The 20,695-nt window shown below is 41.6% G+C and overlaps 1 protein-coding gene across 2 annotated transcripts in view; it reads left to right on the plus strand.

Moving 5' to 3' along the window:
- The window catches only part of Aldh3a2 (aldehyde dehydrogenase 3 family member A2), a 28,249-nt gene that overhangs the window by 4,254 nt on the left and 3,300 nt on the right, over positions 1-20,695 (plus strand). Inside the window, exons 2-10 of one of the 2 annotated variants that reach the window (XM_048366636.1) lie at positions 4,133-4,364; positions 5,217-5,302; positions 7,894-8,102; positions 10,711-10,828; positions 12,910-13,051; positions 14,838-15,004; positions 17,566-17,665; positions 19,524-19,759; positions 20,544-20,665. In XM_048366636.1, coding sequence (XP_048222593.1) covers positions 4,133-4,364; positions 5,217-5,302; positions 7,894-8,102; positions 10,711-10,828; positions 12,910-13,051; positions 14,838-15,004; positions 17,566-17,665; positions 19,524-19,759; positions 20,544-20,624 — 1,371 coding nt within the window. In that variant the 3' untranslated portion in view covers positions 20,625-20,665. The remainder of the gene's footprint in view (positions 1-4,132; positions 4,365-5,216; positions 5,303-7,893; positions 8,103-10,710; positions 10,829-12,909; positions 13,052-14,837; positions 15,005-17,565; positions 17,666-19,523; positions 19,760-20,543; positions 20,666-20,695) is intronic. The other variant, XM_048366637.1, reaches the window with a different exon arrangement.

Genomic DNA, 20,695 nt, shown 5'->3' on the forward strand with positions numbered 1-20,695 from the left:
TTTGCATCTGCTCAGTCCAATGAAATTCTGGGAGGTTTTTGGTGGCTTCATATAGAGGCTTGGCCATCTCAGTGAACCCAGGTATCCATAGCCGGCAAAAGCCTGCTGTTCCCAGGAACTCTGACTTGTCAGGCTGACTTAGGCACAGGATTTTCAGCATGGTCTCTTTACGTGCATCCGACAGCCAATGCTTGCCCTCTTAATATGAAGCCCAGATTGGTGACTTCAGGTTTACAAATTTGGCCTTTTAACATTCTAGTTTGTAAAAGCTTTTTCCTGACTGGCTGGGGAACTGATCTCTGATGACCTAAAAAAAATGCCTACATTACCTTTACAGGCCTTTAACAGATCTCAATAAGGACACAATCTCAGGTCTACAAGCTTTCTTTCCTGAACAGGTATACCAGCTTAAAATTCTCACTGCCAGTCAGGGCTTTGAGTAGATGCGGGGGTTGGGATTTTAAACTATCCTCTCATTTGACAAACTTACCCTTACTACCCACTATCACAGATGACTGGCAAGTTCCTGCCCAGTAGACAGACATGGGCATTAGAAAGGCATGCTTACAAACTATTCTTCTAGGACTTCCCGGCTTTGATTAACTTTTGAAAGGCCAAACAGGAGTGACTCTAGGATCTGACACCATCTCTGCCATCCAAGCAGCGGCTTACTGCCTCTGGATGCTCCATCACTTTTGTCCCAGGAGTGACTTTTCACTGAACTTGGACTCAGGGCCTGAGTGCTGTCCCTCAGCTCTCTAGCTCAAGACTAGCACCCTACCACTTTGAGCCTCAAAGTGACTCACAACTCTGTTCCCAGCACTCTGCTGGCTGATTAGAGATGAAGACTCTCACAGGGACCTTTCTTTGCCTGGGCTGGCTTTGAACTGCAGATTTCAGATTGGTGAATCTCACAAGAGGCCACTTTACTCAAATGAAAAGCAACAAGGTGGTCCACACAGAAGTAGCTTTTAAGCATGCTCTTAACTGGAACTTACTAAGGGCCAGTGTTAGATCTTGACAAACTTGTAGGAATCACCTGTGCTTCTCTGTGGGCCTGCTGGAAACTGTTATAAAAAACCTACAAAGAAACTGGAATGGCAATTAAACATTCTGGTAGCCATAATTCTCCTTTTCTCACTTTGCAATAATCATTTATGACAATTTTACTTCCAAATTTCTTATCTAGAAATCTATTCTTGATTTCCAAAGCCTTTTTACTAACCTCTGCTTTAATACTAACACTTTGGCTTTTATCTGCATTGGAAAAACTCTGAAGCTTACAGGCATTCTGAAACCAGGTGCCACCCTTTGTCTCTGGGCTGCTAGTTTTAAAAGAGCCTTTTTTCTTTTTTTTTCTTCAGTCCCAGTTACCGCATGGCGTGAAGACCTTTGACTCAAATGACAATTTTTCCTTAATGCAAGAATTACAATTACAGAATTAGAAATACTTAACCATTCAGCCTTCCAATAAATTAGTGAGAAACGTTGGCCCATTTTGCCATTTCTTTCTACATACATAGAGTTAATGAGAGTTTACTCCTATCCCCATTAGTTTAATATATATCCTTTAAAATCCAAATTACAAAAATAGCACAGGAATCGAATCACATCAGATAAATAAACTTTTCAACCATTTAAAAAACTTTTCCAATTCTTAGTACCCCTCAAGGGGCAGTTTTAGAAATTCCAGTCAAGTCATTCATTTTTACCACAAGGTTTCCAATGTCCACCTGAAAACAAAGACGAAAGAAAGGCCTCCATTGGCCTGTCCTACCGAACGGCCTATCTCCATCCTACTCCTCAGAGCTTGATGAACTCACGCCAGCTTGCCCTTTGTTAAATCAAGTCTTAATTAAGATACCCACTTTTTTTTTGACTGCTAATTAAAGAACCCTGAGAAATCCTTTTTTAACTCTAGTTCCTTTTTTTTTTAAAACAGTACACTAATTTCAAAACATTTGGTAATGTCCGAACTTGATGACCATTTGAATTTAAACTTGAACTTAATTTTGCATCATACTACAGTCTTGAACATGTTCACACTCACACACGCACACACACACACACACACACACACACACATACACATACACATACATAAGCATCGGCCGTACGTGTTCCAGTGGCAAGAGGTATTTTTGTCAATCTTACTCCTGCAACACCCAAATTTTAAGGCAAAACCTTTAACAAATGATTTTAGCATTCTCCAGCCTCATTTTCCAGGGCTTGATAGTCTTAGTAAAACATTCTTAGTCTTAGTAAAACATTTTAGCACACCAAATAATTTTCTGCTTAAGAAGGTTGGGTGGGGGTCCCCCAGAGTTCTTTTTGTGGACACTCACACTGATTGTGAGCTGTCACCTGTACATCTTATGCAGGTTTGACACAGAAGAGACTGTCAGAATCACAACACAGACGACAGCACTATGAGGTAGGGTCACTCCCCACCACCTGCAGGTGGCTTGGGCTGGCCCCGCGTCCGCCCCAGTCAGTGGCTGTGGGTCAGGACTCGGGGCACGCCGAGGACCCTGGGGCACTGGCGAGTTGACTGGGCGGGGCCCTCTGGAGTGGAGGGCACAGCTGAAACATTTTCCTCAGATTCCTCCTCTTGTAGAGTTAACTGGGGTGGGGAGTATGGAGGGGGAAGCATTTCCTCCTCCGTGCTTTCTCCCTGGAGGACAGGTGGGTACAATTTCTTCTCTTCCTTCTTGGTTTTTCTCTTGTCTGGATGGCCCCAATGAGGGGTGTAGATTAGGTGTTGCAAAGTCCTGATCTTACCTATGTCAAAGCTCTCCTCGGGTGGCCAGTTAGTTCCCTTAAAGGTGGGCCATTCTGACTTGCACAGGGTGATCCACTTTTCCTTAAGGGCCACACCTTGGTTCTGCGCTATCTCCTTAACCTCCCTCCAGTGAGCTAGGATCAAGTCTAGGGGGCTAGATGGAGGTTCCCATGATAGAACGTTACCTATAGCTCTGATCAGATGTTCAGTCCAAAAGGCTACAAAAAACAAAACAATACAAAAGGAGGAAAACACACAGGCCTGAGAAAAAGAAAAGCTACGAGTTGGAGATCTCCCAAGTTGGCTCATGACCTCCTGCAAGGGTGCAGAAGGAGTGGACCCAAGTTGGCCCACGACCTCCTGCAAGGGTGCAGGAGTGGACCCAAGTTGGCCCACGACCTCCTGCAAGGGTGCAGAAGGAGTGGACCCAAGTTCAAGGCAGGGTTCCAGGGGTCCCCCTTTAAGGATGGAGAGTCTGGGGCGTTCCCCAGTCTCCCCAGGATTGCTGAGTAAGCACGTCCACTTCGACAACCCCTTCAAGAAATACGAGTCGGAACGGCTGTCCTCAAAAAGGAAGCAAAGCAGACAAACAGGCAAATAGACAAATTACAGGACGAGACAAATGAACAGCGCTGTTTTCTTACCTTCGGAGTCTGGGGTCTCGGGGGTCTCTGGGGCTATCCCGGACGAGCCCCCAACTGTTATGCCAAGTCGCAAGAACACCACCAAGAAGACCACCAAGACTCAGACGTTCTGAAATGCAAAAGCAAGGCTTTATTCAGGCAAGCTGCAACTCAGGCTTCCTCCTAACCTCTGCTGTGTCGGTGTGACTTAGGAATTGTGACTTAGGAAGGCTATGAATCATTAATTCATTGTACATCAAATTTTATGTGAATATGTGTGTATATATAGGCTTACCAGGGACATATTCTAAGTTCCCTGCCCTGAGAGTTTTATTTTGGTTGAAAAGCAGAACACACACAGATAAGATATGAGAATAATTATAGATCAGTATATTAAGCATGATATAACTATAGATCAAACACATAATTACTATAGTACATAAAAATGTAGTCAAGGCAGGCCATTACTAATTAGGAAAGTCTTCCTAAAGGAGATAATGTTGAAGGGCTCAAATAAGTAGAGACCGATTTAGAGGCATTGAATATATTAGAAAGGGAGATAGCAACTCTTTATTGAGAGTGTGGAGGGTGTAGAAGGAATCTAGATGACAGACTAGGTAGTCTAGTAAGAGTTTTGTCACTGCAGATGTAACTGGCCTGAGATTTTTGACATGGTGAGCCAAATGTATCATACTCATTGTACGAGACTGTAATTCTCTTCTTCCAGAGTGAATTCAATGCATACAGTCAGGAACTCATCAGTGTCCTTGGGGAAATTGATTTTGTGCTGGGGAATCTTGCTGAATGGGTTACTGCTAAACCAGTTAAGAAGAATCTGCTTACCATGATGGATGAAGCCTATGTTCAGCCAGAGCCGCTGGGAGTTGTACTGATTATTGGAGCTTGGAACTATCCCTTCGTGCTCACCATACAGCCGCTGGTGGGAGCCATTGCTGCAGGTCTGATGCTAGCTTCTGTCTTTATATTTTTTCAGAGGGGCATATCCTTTCATGTTGGATGTAAAATTAAGGATAGTGGCTAATTAAGTTTACTTGGGTGATTTCCCTTGGTTGACTCTAATACTGTATTGAGAACTCATAAATAAGTACATAAATATTTTTTATAGCTGATGAGAAGATTTCCATGACTTTTTTGAAGTACCTGAGGAATGAGCCTTTGAGGGCAAGTAATTAAGTCAGGAGGCCCAAGGTTTTGGAGTCAAGCATCCATATTCTAATGTGATTTCAGTTGCTAGTTCTGTCCTTGGATGAACCTCATTTTAATTCTGTCTGACCAGTTTCTTCATTCCAGCAAGGGTTCTGAAAATGTTATCTTGTGTATATACAAATCCCAAGCAATTAGTACCTTGAAGGATCTAGGTCATCCACTTATGTTGACATAGCCAATTTGCTCAATAATTTCAGGGGAAAGGGGGAAAGTCAAGCCAAAGTAGAAGATAAGTAACAGAAAGCTTGGAAGAGTAGGAAAGGCTGATTGAGCCTGTTGTCGATGTCCTACAGATACTAAGAACTAAGGAATTAGTAGTTTGGAAAGAAAAAGTGAAAATAAAATAAAATGAGCTTTTATGGTCATTATGAGGAAATCAGAATTAAGAGCTGCAGAAACAATTGAAGTAATGTTACATTCGATTCCCGGTCAGGGAACCAAAAAAAAAGAAAAAAGAAAAAAAAATGTTACTGACAGTCTCTTTTGTCCTACTGCAATAGCCTATATTCCCTTCATGAACATTGTTTTGGAAGGTACTAAAATGTCTTAGGTATTGACACTGTTTTGCTTTTTACTTTGTTTAGGAAATGCTGTGATTATCAAGCCTTCAGAACTGAGTGAAAATACAGCCAACATCTTGGCTAAACTTCTCCCTCAATATTTAGACCAGGTAAGAATATCTTGACCAATCTTTAATATAATTTTTTTTTGTGGAAAACACAGATTTGATTTTGCTCCTACTATGTGTCCTTTGCTAGCTTTAAATCTATAGGCAGTTTTTTATGTCTCTACCAATTGGCTTAAGAAAAGAAGTTAAGTTCCAAAATACACAGTGAAAGAATCCAACAGTTGTTGTTACACAATGTACACTTGGGCTTCATAAATATCACCACTATTTACAGATTTTCTACCATTTGGCATTTCAGATTAGTCTTTATTTACACTAACATGATTTTAGAAATATCCATTTAGTAACTTAATCAGTGATGAGTACTAGCATATTTATGTCACTGACAGTTTCTTTTGTCCTAACAGAATACCATACTGTACTATTGTATGAGTGCTTCTGCTTTTACAAGGGCATGCCTATGGAATGAGAACTACAGGAAGAAAGTGACCTTTTGGTGGCCTAGTGGCTAGAATGCTTGCCTTGTATACATGAAGCCCTGGGTTCAATTCCCCAGTACCACATATACAGAAAAGAGCCAGAAGTGGCACGGTGGCTCAAGTGGCAGAGTGTTAGCCTTGAGAAAAAAGAAGCCAGAGACAGTACTCAGGCCCTGAGTCCAGGCCCCAGGAGTGGCAAAAGAAGAAAGAAAGTGGCCTTCTGTACTAGCAGGTGGATCCTCACTCTAGGTTAAAGGGCTGGCATTTAAGAGTATCAAAGGCTGAATAAGGAAACAATCTCACCTTTAGGGTGGTTTATCTTTTTATCTGAATCAGAGGTTCTCATGCCTTCCTAGAGGAAGTGTGTGATTAATTTGAGACTGCTGAGTTCCACATGCAATTGCTTCAAGAAGAAGTCTTCATTTTATGTTCAACAAAAGGCAACCTTAGAATGTTCCACATATTTTATGTATTACATTGTAACTGTCTTGAGGTTAACTCTGAAGTAATACTGTTCTCTTTGTGATCTTACCACTGGTATGGCAGCCACAGACACATTTTATTCTAATAGCTGTGGCTGTCTATTCCAGAAGGATGGAACATAGTGATGTGTCATAGAGTATATAAGATTTGAACCCAGAAAATGAAGGGTCATTGTCCTGTGTTATCTCTTACCAGGTGTAAATCCTTCAATAGTTGACTCTGTCTAGATGAGGTCAGGGGGACAGTAATGTACCTGCTTCAGTTAGCTTAATGGTAGACCAATCATATATGATCTATAAATGAAGCCACAAAAAAAGTGACTTAAGTGATAGAGTGCTAGACAAGCAAGTAAGAGCCAAGCAAGTGTGAGGCCCCGAGTTCAAACACCAGTATAGGCAAAAATAAGGTTAAAACTTGAAATGTATTCAGTTTATAAAGCAAATGAAAACTAGTTAACTTTTCAAAGAGCAGGAGACCAAATGCAAGCATGAGCCAGCCTACATATAATGCTACTCAGAATTTTTCTGGTAATCTTCTTCTGTCTTTCTGCCTTGCCATTTGTTCTTAGTTGTTACTTTTCCTGCTATTACTGTTCAAAAGTATTCTCTCGTAGAATAGTAGTAGTAGCATAATTGCATATAAAGGGTCAGTTCACAGAAACTGTGTGAATCTTCCCAATAACAGGCTCAGAGATGTGCAGTAGCTTTCCTGAAGTCACATAAGCCTGTTTGTAGCAGACCCCAAATTTAGTATAGATATACTTCAAAAGCAAAGACAGGAGCTGGGAATGTGGTTTAGTGGTAAAGTGCTTACCTAGCATGTATGAGGCCCTATGTTCAATTCCTCAGTACCACATAAACAAAAAAAATTATATTTTCTTAAAAAGCAAGCCCAGCTAGTTGCTTATGACTCACATCTGTAACCCTAGCCTCTCAGAAATCTGAGATCTGAGGATTGAGGTTGGAAATTAAAGGCAGTTAAATCTTTTCTCCAATTAACCACAGAAAAAAGCCAGAAATGGAGCTTAGGTGGTAGAGCACTGCCCTTGAGCAAAGAAGCTCAGGGACAGCACCCAGGCCCTGAATTTACATCCCAAGACCAACACGCGCGCGCACGCACACACACACACGTAAATGCAGCCTAAGAGCCATATAAAGCCTGTAAAATCATTTGGAACATGACAGGACATGTTTTTTTTGTGGGCTTTTTATGGGCTTTCCAAGAATGTTTTCCTGTATCGATAATGTTGTATAACATTCAAATGATGTTACAAAAACCGAAATGTCCTTTGGCAGAACTAAAGGTTCCCTACTCCTGATAGACATTAATATTAAGACTTGGAGCTGGGACTTGTCCTGTGATCATTGACAGCAGCCACCTTCTCACCCAAATCCCCAGCTTCAGTACAACACACCCCACACTCCTGGATCAAATATTAACAAGCTTATATAGAAAATATTGGACTCACTGGGTCAGCTTCATGTGGACTGAACATTCCTATTGCTGGTAAACTCTGTCTTCCACTTCTTCTTGTACCTCCCTATCCCTCCCTCACAAGGAATGGTTTTGATCTCCTGGTTTTGTAGATTGTTATTTATGTTGAAGAAATGGCTGATGTTTGACAATAGGGCTAATTTGGCAACATAGGAATTATGTTTCCTTTCCTTTGAGGACCTGTATGCTGTTATTAATGGAGGTGCTGAGGAAACCACAGAGCTTCTGAAGCAACGATTCGACCACATTCTCTATACAGGAAACACTACAGTTGGAAAAATTGTCATGGAGGCTGCTGCCAAACATCTGACCCCTGTGACACTTGAACTTGGGGGGAAAAGTCCATGTTATATTGATAAAGACTGTGACCTGGACATTGCTTGCAGGTGAGCTGGCTCGCCTAGTTTTTCATTTTTCTCTCAGCACAGTGGAAGCTTTTCCTAATTGGCTGACAATGTTCTTTACATTTGAACCCCAGGCCTTATAGCTCTAAGATACATCATTAAGCTTTGGTGTTTGGTGTGCTCAAAAGTAACAAAATCTTTCATAAACTGTGCTTGTGTACCACTGGTGGAAATAATGAGCCATACATAGGTTCTGATACCATGTACTTGTCCTTAGAAATTTTAGAAAACTTTGTTTTTGTCCTTAAGATTGCAGATTAATCTAGCTAGAGATTTTACCTACGGTCTCTCTACCCTCGCTCCCCGGCCACCCCCAGTGCTAGGGATTTGAACTGAGGGCCTTATATGCTCAGCCTGTAGGCTACCACTGAGTTACCACTGTGTCCCAGTCTCTGGAAGGAAATTTTGATATTTGCCTGATAGATGATCCCCCAAGAAGTAAATCCAAAGCATTGTGTATACTTATTAGACCCTTAAATCTTCAAGTGAAAGGATATTATGTTCATCTCTTAACCAAGATTATTTGTTGAGGAAAAAAAAAACAAAAACAGCCAGTATTATTCATCTTAACTCTTAATGGCATCTTGCAACTGGAAACTAGAAAACAAAAGGCTTCAAGTTCTCTCTGCTAAATCAGGTTTAACCACTAGGAAGTGGCAAAACATAGAACTGCTTCTGTGCTCTAGAAGATGTACCTTTCTTTCCTCTTCAGAGATGAGCAGCCAATGAGCAGGTAGAGAACTAGATCAGGGTTCATAAATTGAAGCACAGTTGCCAGAACAAAAGACTCTCAGCTAGGGAATGTTGGGTCATGTTCATTCAAAGGGTTTTTCAAAGAGGAGGAAAGATCCACACAGAGGCAATTGATCAAGAATACTGTCTAAATCCTGCTTTATATCTGTTTACCTTGCCAGCAGGACCTAGAGCCACACCAGGATGAACTAAGCTCTTAGCATCCAGGACAGCCTTTTTGCTGAAGAAGAGCCAGAAAGAATGTTAAGAGACTGTTCTCTTTGTCTCATAGTAGACAATGGTTATCATTGCTTATCAAGTACTATTTGCCAAGCTGGCTTGAGCACCTTCTTGCTACCTAGAATTTTCTATGTCTGTTGGAAAATGTGTTGTAATTTCTACCAACTAATTTAGAGATAAGTTTGTCTTTATTTTTGGCAGTACTAGGATTTGAACTCAGGACAGGTGCTCCACCATTTGGACCACACACATCTCAGCCCTTTTTTTGCTTTTAGCTCTTTTTTGAATAGGATCTCATGTTTCTTACCTGAGGCTGGCCTAGGACTTCAATCTTCCAACTTATGCTCCCTAAATAGCCAGGATTGCAGATGTGAACTGCCAGATGCAGCTTGTTGACTGAGACGAAATCTTGCTAACTTTTCTTTCCTGTGCTGGCTTTGAATCATGACCTTTCTAATCTCTGCCTCCCAAATAGCTGGGATTATTGATGTGAGCCACTATTCCTGGACAGACTTTTAAAAAAATTATTACAACACACACACAGGAAAGTATTCAAATGACACACAAGTATGTAACCAATTAAAATTTCACCAAATTGGGCTGGGAATATGGCTTAGTGGTAGAGTGTTCACCTTGCATGCATGAAGTCCTGGGTTCAATTCCTCTGTACCACATAAACAGGAAAAGCCGGAAGTGGCGCTGTGGCTCAAGAGGTAGAGTGCTAGCCTTGAGCAAAGAGAAGCCAGGAACAGACCTCAGGCCTTGAGTTCAAGCCCTAGGACTGGCAAAAAAAAAAAAAAAATCATCAAATTATGTAGCTATTCTAGTCTGATGTCAGGATCTGAACGATCCCCTTCTCCCCTATCTCCCGGGGAGAATGGTGAACCCCAAGATCTATGAAAGAGCACTCGGCCTTGCCTTCCGCCGGCAGAAGGCCAAAGGCATACTCTCGTGGACTTGCGCTAAGTTGAGGAAAAGTTGCTGAAGCCTCCCCTCCCCCCAGCCCCCCCACATGTTACCAAGAGCAGGGGCAAAAAGGAAGGCATCAGGGACACACTGCGGTGGTGGAATGCGTCTCAAAAACTTTAATAGGGAAAGGCATTTATATAGAGGCAATGGCGGGAAAGAAAGGGGGCTGGCCAAAGGGCCAGTCATAGGCTAAGGAACATGTCCATCAAGTGATATCACGAAACTTCCTTTGTGGGCGGGACAACCTCATCATGGTGGCACGCACGTGTTCACCTCCCAGGGGCGGAGGCTTTCTTTTCTGGTTGAGGCCAGAAGGTGGGAGGGACTTCCATTGTCCCAAGGCTGGTGGAAGGGCAGCCTTCCACCAAGGCTATAATAATCCCCAACAGGGGCTGGGAATATGGCCTAGTGGCAAGAGTGCCTGCCTCGTATACATGAGGCCCTGGGTTCAATTCCCCAGTACCACATATACAGAAAACGGCCAGAAGTGGTGCTGTGGCTCAAGTGGCAGAGTGCTAGCCTTGAGCGGGAAGAAGCCAGGGACAGTGCTCAAGCCCTGAGTCCAAGCCCCAGGACTGGCCAAAAAAAAAAAAAAAACAAAAAAATAATCCCCAACAGTCTGAGTGTTGTGTTTTTTTTTTCCCTTTAGACGCATAACTTGGGGAAAGTTTATGAATTGTGGTCAAACCTGCATTGCTCCTGACTACATTCTCTGTGAATCTGCCCTCCAGCATCAAATTGTGCAGAAGATTAAAGAAACCTTGAAGGTCTGTGATCAGCCCTTACATTCTACTGATTTAAGTAATACAAAAAGTCAGATTAGGGCTAGGAATCTGGCGTAGTAGTAAAATGCTCGCCTAATATACATGAAGCCCTGGATTTGATTCCTTAGCACCACATATATAGAAAAAGCCGGAAGTGACACTGTGGCTCAAGTGGTAGAGTGCTAGCCTTGAGCAAAAAGAAGCCAGGGACAGTACTCAGGCCCTGAGTTCAAGCCCCATTACTGACCAAAAAAACAACAAAAAAAGTCAGATTAACTGTATACAGATAACATTCTCATTTCTTTCTTACTCTGGGAAAATTCCAGTAGTATAGGTGAATGAATTGATCTATTAGCTAATTGAAAGTGTGACTTAGTAACTTTTACAGAGTATCTAAGGGGAGGAGAATGTTGTCAATCCCTTGGAGTATAACAGAGACCCTTTGGCATATTGGGCATTTTTATTAAGATTATCAGTTCTCATATGTCTAGAGGCCCTGGAATAACTAGTAGCTTTAAGGAGTGAGTTTAAGTATCTACTTAGAGTATACCCTTTAGATGGTTATCAGACTTTTAGGTAAACATCTATAAGAGGGAAATAAGGAAGGCTGTATGACAATATACTAAACTAAGACTCGAAGGAAATGTATTATTTAAGTTGCTAGAAAAGAATAGGACAATTATCTGTTACTGAGTTTAGTGGTAGGAAGATGTTTTTCCCCTTTGCAGAAAGAATTTATTGGAATAATTCAGGGCCAAAAGCATGGCTCAAACAGTAGAAGAGCTGCCTGGCAAGCACAAAGCCCTGAGTTCAAACCCTGGGATTGCATAGGAAAAAAAAATAGATAGATAGATAGATATACAGATTAGATATGTAGATTCTATATTCCTAGATTCTAGGAATGTAGGATAGAAAGGAGAGTGGTTAAAGACCCTTGTGAGACTGAAAGTAGTTGGAACTCAGGAAAGCGTTTATCTCTCCACCTACTTTTGAGATATGTATGTTCTAACACAGTGGTTCTCAGCAGAGCTATGCATTAGAATTATTAGAGAACCACTTAAAAATGTTTCTAGACCTTATCCTCCAAAGATTCTGGTTCAGATGGTCTGGGCTAACAGGTGATTCTGCAATACAATCAGCCGAATGGTCCTGAGCTTGGTGCCCAAGAGTGGGGGTAGGGGGTTGCCAGTCCTGGGGCTTGAACTCTGGACCTGAGCACTGTCCCTGGCTTCTTTTTGCTCAAGGCTAGCACTCTACCACTTGAGCCACACTACCACTTCTGGCTTTTTCTGTATATGTGGTGCTGAGGATTTGAACCCAGTGCTTCATGTATGCAAGGCAAGCACTCTACCACTAGGCCATATTCCCAGCCCAAGAGTGTGTGTTTTAACTAACTTCCAGTTGAGTCCTGCCATCAGACTGGAGTAGAGAGATTTCAGGTTGAATTCAAAGGTCTCACAAGGCTTCGAAGTGTTACAGCAATTCAGTAGTTTTGTGTTTGTTTTGCATAATAAATATTGATTCCTTACTGTATTTTGATCCATTGAGTGGTTTTACTCTCGTCTGAAAATGGTAGCAATACTAGAGAAAACATATGCTAATAAAATAGAGCAGAAGTTGACAAACTATTTTGCTAAGGAGCTAGATAGTAAATATTTCACGTCTACAGGCAAGAATGTCTTTGCTGCCGCAACCCAACTTATTATAGGGGGAGAGTAGCCACAATCAATATGTGAAAAACATTTCATAAACCATGTGAAAAATCCTAATACACAGCAAGACTTCTTCCATGACCTCCCCTATTCGCCCTCAGGAAGACCCACTAGTAGACTGCAAGAGAACCATTAGAACCTGGAACTATGGAAAATGATAGATGGGAATGGAAATGCTTTAATTTCCTATCCTTGATCTGCCAAAAAGCTTGTAGTTCCTACTATCCTATTAATATTAAGTTACTTGAGTAGGGTATTGGATTTTATAAGTATGTAAAACCAAGTCAGTTTTTAAATGAGTATGTTTTGAATTTATTAAAGAAGTTGAAATACGGGTCTTGGTAACAATTATATATTAATTGTTTCCAATAGGAATTTTATGGAGAAAATATCAAAGAGTCTTCTGATTATGAAAGGATCATTAACATTCGTCATTTTCAGAGGATAAAGCGTCTGCTTGAAGGACAAAAGATAGCTTTTGGTGGGGAGAGTGATGAGGCCACACGCTACATAGGTAATAGAGAGTCTTTCTATGGGAAGCTGGCAGCTAACACTGCTATTGATCTTATGTAAACTGCTGTTTGTATAGTGTCTCATATAAACTACTAACTACTGCTTTTTTTTTTACTACACTGCTTTCCTTAAGATGGTTTTAAATGAATGCATATATATTTGCTTAATGATACCACCTTGTTATACCACTTTTCATATTTACATGCATATTATCATTTTTTTTCTTCCTAAAATCTCTGTCCACTCAAAAAGATAAAACCTAAAAATATTTAAGAAATTCATGCTCCTATAATGAGATTTTTCTGGGCTGGATATTTCAGTGGCTAACTAATGCCACTTAAAAAAGTATGTAATCCTAACTACTTCAGAGGGTGAGACCTGAGTATTGAAATTCAAAGCCAGCCTGGGCAGAAAAGTCTTCGAGACTGTACCTCCAATTAACTAGCAAAAAAGCTGGTCTGGGGTTATGGCTCAAGATGTAGAGTGTCAGCTGTGAGCAAAAAAGCACACACACACACACAAACACACACAAAATACTGTTCTTCCTATCCTTGTCCCCCACCCCGGATCAGGACTTGATCAGAGTCTAACACTTCCACTCACAAGCTAGAGCTCTACCATCTCAACTACACCTCTAGCCCTTCTTCCTATATTCAGAATGGCAACATGGCCCACTTTTGGATTTTTCAATTGCAAGAAGAAAGATGGTAATGATTATCTTGATCTAATTCTTTCTTCTGAACTGAATCTGTGACCACGCAGGAGAAGAGAGGATCGAACCAAATTGGTTCTATGCCTCAAGGAAGTTGTGGGCAGTAGATTGGAGAATAGCTTATATACTGATACTAAGATAAGTCCTCCAGTGCTAAGATAGTCTAGTAGAAATCCCAGGTAAAGACAAAGGGCCACTCTGCTGGTCAGATATTCTCTCTTTTACTTGAGGATCCAGTTTGCTTATGGTTAACCATACTGACTAGTGGTTTGCATTGGCATGGATGTTGGAACGTTGCAGTTTTCTGGCACTCCTTTGTCCTCCTTTCCCATTATAGCTCTTGTCTACCTAGAGATTTTTTTTTTTTTTTTGCCATCCTGGGGCTTGAACTCTGGACCTGGGATCTGTTCCTGAGCTTCTTTTGCTCAAGGCTAGTGCTCTGCCACTTGAGCCACAGCTCTACTTCTGACTTTTTCTGAGTAATTTATTGGAGATCTAAGTCTCACAGACTTTCCTTCCCAGGCTGGCTTCAAACTGCAATATTCAGATCTCAGCCTCCTGAGTAGCTAGAATTATAGGTGTGAACCACCAGTGCCTAGCTGTTTTCTTACTCTGTAACAGAGTTGGAATGAAAGTCAGTGAGATGATATACAAGAGAGCACTTGGATTAAGAAGAAAAAGCATTGATTTCATTCATGAAAAGACCTGCCAGTGCTCCCAGAACAACTTATTCATAGGAAGATGTGGATATAAACTCCAAATCTATATGGCTATGAAAATATGTGAATAAAATATATTAAGTGTATTTCTGTCTTGGTTTGCAAGAGATCCCTTGACTCACTTGGTTTGTAGACTCAGTGTTTATAGTTTAATCACAGTCTTGTGATAGTTATTTATTCATTTAATGAGTGCTAAGAACCAAATCGAAGGCTGGCCCATGCTAAGAGGAACACTTAAGTTGTTCCTTGAGTGGGAGAGAGATGCATAGGAGACCTGGTGAAGCAAGTGAGGGGGTTCCCATTTTTTATTTTTATTTTATCATTTTCTTTTTTTATTTCATTTACTTTCCTTTCAGCCCCAACAATACTTACTGATGTTGATCCTGAAACCAAAGTTATGCAAGAAGAAATTTTTGGGCCAATTCTTCCAATAGTGCCTGTGAAAAATGCAGATGATGCCATACATTTCATAAATGAGCGTGAGAAACCCCTGGCGCTCTATGTATTCTCTCATAACAATAAGGTAAGCTTTACAGAGAATTGTGTGAATAACTCTCTTAAGGTATGATTCTCCTTTATTACAAAGCAAGTGGTGGCTTATTTGTGTATCAAAGTTCAACAAATGACTGTATTCCTAGCTTGTTGTCTTATGTAATGAGGGCCTGGGGTTATCAGTGTACCCTTTCCCTTTCTCCCTAGGGTTATATCTGAGTCCACATGGGTGAGTGGCTTAAGTCTTTTGACTCACAAACACCACTTGTGTAATTGGAAGACTGATGTGTACCAGCATTTCATGCGTTTGTGACTTGTATCCACAAGCATTTGTGTAAGAGCCTAATAACCCTGTGACCCAAATGGGGCTGAGTAAGATAAAGACCTCTGTGCTGTTGATATCTTAGATTTCAGCTTCTTAAAATACTTTATTGTTACAATGGTAGGATCATTATCACCTGATTGGGTGGCTCTGCCACTTTCTGCCTAGCTTGTTTATTCACATCGCTAAGTGATTGGCTGCTGCTGGTGATTGGTGGCTTCCGTGTGCACAGCAAGATCCCTCTGAAAAAATAGGAAAATGAGAAAGGGGAAGATGGGACCAGTTATTCAAAGTTCTTGAGCCAGGTGTGTTCCAGAGAGCTTTGGGTGTTAAGTGACAGTAGTCATGGATGGCTTCTGGAGCTTGCCAGACTCATGAGGTACAGATAGCTGCAGATATTTGGAGAGAAACATATGTATAGGGCTCTTAACACCAATTTTGTCACAACACATTTAAAACAACTATAGATAATAATGTACCAGGAGCCCTGAAGGCTGTTGGGTACATTCACCATGAAGAACTTGCAAGTGGGGCTGGGGATATGGCCTAGTGGCAAGAGAGCTTGCCTCGTAAACATGAGGCCCTGGGTTCGATTCCCCAGCACCACATATACAGAAAATGGCCAGAAGTGGCGCTGTGGCTCAAGTGGCAGAGTGCTAGCCTTGAGCAAAAGGAAGCCAGGGACAGTGCTCTGGCCCTGAGTCCAAGGCCCAGGACTGGCAAAAAAAAAAAAGAACTTGCAAGTGCTTATGGCACCCAGGAAAAATGACACTTAGCAGTCTGCTTTTATTGGCCTTTTTGGGTTTTAGGCTAACCAACAATGTATTTCTTCAAAAATATGATTGTAAGTCTTTCAGGCATTGGTGGCTCACACCTGTAATCCTAGCTACTTGAGAATCAAGGTTCAAAGCCAGCCTGGGCAGAAATATCTGGGAGACACTTATCTACAATTAATTACCCCAAAGCTATAATTGGAGATGTGGCTCAAGTGGTAGAACACTAGCCTCAAGCTGAAAAAGCTTGAGGCAGTGCCCAGGCCCTGAGTTCAAGCCCAGGACCAGCAAAATAAAAAATCTAAATCTAAATCTAAAATCTTACACTTTGCATTTCATACAGATGAACATGTATTAATCAGATGCTATGATTTAGAACAGAGATTGGAGAGTAATAATTTTTAAAGGCCAGAATATAGTCTGAACTATACCCTATTTGAAAAAAAAAAAGCTGCAATTCTCTCGATACCCCCACTCTTTTTTTTTTTTTTTTTTTTGGCCAGTCCTGGGGCTTAGACTCTGGGCCTGAGCACTGTCCCTGGCTTCTTTTTGCTCAAGGCTAGCACTCTGCCACTTGAGCCACAGCGCCACTTCTGGCCATTTTCTGTATATGTGGTGCTGGGGAATCGAACCCAGGGCCTCATGTATATGAGGCAGGCTCTCTTGCCACTAGGCCATATTCCCAGCCCTCGATACCCCCACTCTTGGTAATGATTGCATAAGTAGGCCCAAAGGCTCAGCATTACCTCCCTCAATGTACAAGTTGAAATGTTGTGAACCAGAATTCTTTCAGATTTCAAATATTTTGGGGCAGGATATCACTATACAGCCAAGACTGGCCTCTAACTAATGATCTAGTTTAGGCCTACCAAGTGCTAGGAATACAAGTATGTATCACAATTTGTAACCTCCTTGTACAACTATTTGAAAAAATATGTGTGTGTATATATCTTATATTTATTTATTTTCTTAAAGTGAGAGCTACCACACCCAGCTTAATTGCAGATTTTTTTCAGATTTTGGAATATTTGCCTTGTAAACATGTTCCAGGCATCTTAGATGTGGGACCTAAACTAACCACAGAATTTAATTATGTTTTATATAGTTATATAAACATGTCCTGAAGATAATTTCACACAGTACTTGTTTAGTAATATAAGTGCATGAAAAAAGTTTCATGGTATGGAATTACCTGCTTTTAAGATTATGTTGGGATTTTAGAGTAGGATTTCAGGTTTTCAGGTTAGGATATGCAACTTTTACTAGATGGGCATCTGAGAAGCCAGTATATCAAATCATGTTTGCTAAATGAACCACAGTTTAGGTTATCACCTATTTAGCATGATGTCCCTAAACATAAGAACTCATAACTGGAACACAAAGCCACCATGTGTGTCTTTAGAGCACACTGACATATTTGAGGAACTGCAAGTGCTTTCTAAATGCGTGGGCCACTGAGACTTCAGTCTGACCTGGACACTTTTATCTGTTCCTTAGCTCATCAAACGGATGATTGATGAGACATCCAGTGGGGGTGTCACAGGCAATGATGTCATCATGCACTTTACACTCAATTCTTTGCCCTTTGGAGGAGTAGGTAAGTATTCACTTTCTCCTGATTGTAGAAAGCCTTTTGCAAGTTATTTGTGTAGGCTGTTGTGTAGCTAGCTGATGCTGATTCTACAGGTCCCCATGTGACTGTCGTCTTCCAAAGGCCCTTCCAGCAGGTGGCTGTTTACCTAATTCCTTGCCAACCCCCATCTTTGGTTGTATCTGTTGTCATCTTCTTTGGCCTTTGAGTGATTACTTGTTTTACTTCATTAGTTTTCTTATTCATTGTCTTCATAGATTTAGATTTGGGGGCTAAAACACAGGCTTCAAGGTCTATGTATCAATGAGGGGCTGGGAATATGGCCTATGGTGAAGTGCTTGCCTCGAATACATGAAGCCCTGGGTTCGACTCCTCAGCCCCACATATATAGAAAAAGCCAGAAGTAGCGCTGTGGCTCAAGTGGTGGAGTGCTAGCCTTGAGCAAAAAGAAGCCAGGGACTGTACTCAGGCCCTGAGTTCAAGCCGCAGGACTGGCAAAAAAACAAAACAACAAAAAGTATCCATGGAAGAAAGGTTTAGAATGAGAAGGAACAGACAGCAGTGAGAGTGAGGTTTTTTTTGTTTGTTTGTTTTCTTTTCTTTTTGCCAGTCCTGGGGCTTGAACTTAGGGCCTGGGTACTGTCCCTGAGCTTCTTTTGCTCAAGGCTAGCACTCTTACCACTTGAGCCACAGCACCTCTTCTGGCTTTTTCTGTTTATGTGGTACTGAGGAATTGAACCAGGGCTTCGTACATGCTGGGCAAACACTCTACCACTAAGCCACATTCCCAGCCCAAGCTTTTCTTTTTGAATTCAGTATTTCTTCCAGATGAACTTGAGAAATCCCCAAAGACTTTGATGAAAATTTCTTTACATCTAGTAAATTATTGTAGAAAGAACATACATTTTTGAAATATGGACTCTTTAAGAAGAACAAGTTCTGTCTTCTCATTTATGTGCTATTTTATATCTGCGCATAAAACTTGATAGTTTCCTTCCTGTCTGTTCTTTGCCTTATATTTTCACTTTATTTTAAAGTACTGTTTAAGCAGTTGGCACACTTATTTTCCCAGTTCCCTCCTATGTTGCTCATACCTTTGGCTAGCCCTTCCTCTGCCCTCCTATACAATCAGGGTTTCTCAGGGTTCTATTACAGGTCTTTTCTTGAACCAGCCTTGCTTCCTGAATGACCCCTCCTCCCTCAGCTTCAGCTGCCACTGAAACACTGGGGATTGATTCACCTGCAGCCCAGCCCCAGTTAACTTCAGCCTGTCCTGCAGTCACCCTGCCTTCCAGCACTGTGGTTCCCCCTGCCCACCACATGCTTCTTTCTCCCTTTTGCACCTGCCAATTTGTGGTCACCTAGTGAGTTGCAGAAGCAAAAGTCACAGAGCACAGCCTCCTAAAAGGCAGTCCCTTCACTTGCTTATTCTCAGCTATGGACTTGGAGTACTAGTGGATGAGTGGCGCCATGTATTAATAAAGTCACATGTAACATTTAGACTGATCCTAGTTCACATTCTATCTTCCTCTTTACCAGCCATGTGACCCTGGGCAGATTAACTGACTTTCAACTCCTTTTCTTCTCTGGCTGGAAACTGAGCCGGGAACACCCAGTACAGCAGGGTGGTTGTGAGGGCCACCATAGACATCCATTTAAACTCCCTGGCATACGGGGCACCACAACCTTAGAAGGGCTGCAGATCATTGCTGTGCTCCTGGACAACATCCTGGTGGAACGAGAGGACAAAGCTGGGAAAGATTCCCTGAAAAGAGACACTTGGCTGGCACAAAAGCGGGATGGGGTCGCCCTGTAGCCATTGTTCATCCACAGTGAATCTGTTTTGTCTGTTCCTTTATTGCAGGTTCTAGTGGGATGGGAGCATATCACGGAAAACATACTTTTGACACCTTTTCTCATCATCGCCCCTGTTTATTAAAAAGCTTAAAGAGAGAAAGTGCTAACAAGCTCAGATATCCACCCAACAGTCAGTCAAAGGTGGACTGGGCAAAATTCTTCCTGCTGAAACAGTTTAACAAAGGGAAAATAGGGCTCCTATTGCTCACAGTCCTGGGTGTGGTGACAGCTGTGCTTGTCAAGGTGAGTCCCCTTTTCCTCTCAGAGTGCCGGTCTTCTGGTTGTTCTATTTTGAGAGTGCCTCTGGTTTCATAAATTACTCTACCAAGTCTCTGCATTAAGTTCTAAACTCTCAGACAGGATTGGTGACAGTCTGGCCAACTACCTGTTTTGGCCTACAACCATACCCTCTTGATTATTTACTGCTTTCAGAACCTGCTTGCAGAATCCTGTGCTGTCTAACCCTCCAATCTTTTTGGTATTTGTCTTTCCTGTTCCACTTTGGTTTGTTCTTAAATGTGCATGAAACTAGAATATCACAGGGACGGTGGCAAAAATTCTGTGGTAGGTGACAGTGGTGCTAAAGCAGATTTGATGAGTTATTTTATTAGCATGAGTGTTTTTCCTCCTAAGTTGACTGCAGATAAAGATTGCCTTTGGTGATTGGTTATCTTATGTGTGGGTTTGTAAAGAGGTCTTTTGTGTTAGCTGCCTTCTCCAGGTGGTTTGTGCATCCCTGGGGTGTGAGTGAGCAAATTTGTGACAATGCAAATCAAGATGGCATGGGAAGCAGCAGTTCTGTCCTTGAGAGCTCAGCCAGCCAGCTGAGGAGATGTTTTGAAAATACTAACCAGGACAGTGAAGACTGGCCATGCAAGAGAAGCAAAAGACAAACGTTTAATGGAACTAGCTGTGTGTATCTCTCTCTCTGTATTTTAATTGGGAAGGGAGTTGGCTCATCTAAGTGACACAGTTCTAATGGGACTGGAGATAACAGTTGAATTTGCAATCCTTTGGGTTTTCTCAGAAATATCAAGCTGTGCTGAAGAGAAAGGCCCTGTTGATTTGTCTGGTAGTTTACAGACTGTGTTGGCCCAGTGAACTGTGATGAACAGATTTCAAACCCCTGCTCTGTCTGTTAAGAGTAAGGTAGGAATTCCTTTGTTTTCATTCTCCATG

The sequence above is a fragment of the Perognathus longimembris genome, chromosome 17, assembly GCF_023159225.1.
Source record: "Perognathus longimembris pacificus isolate PPM17 chromosome 17, ASM2315922v1, whole genome shotgun sequence".
Classification (NCBI taxonomy): Eukaryota; Metazoa; Chordata; class Mammalia; order Rodentia; family Heteromyidae; genus Perognathus; species Perognathus longimembris.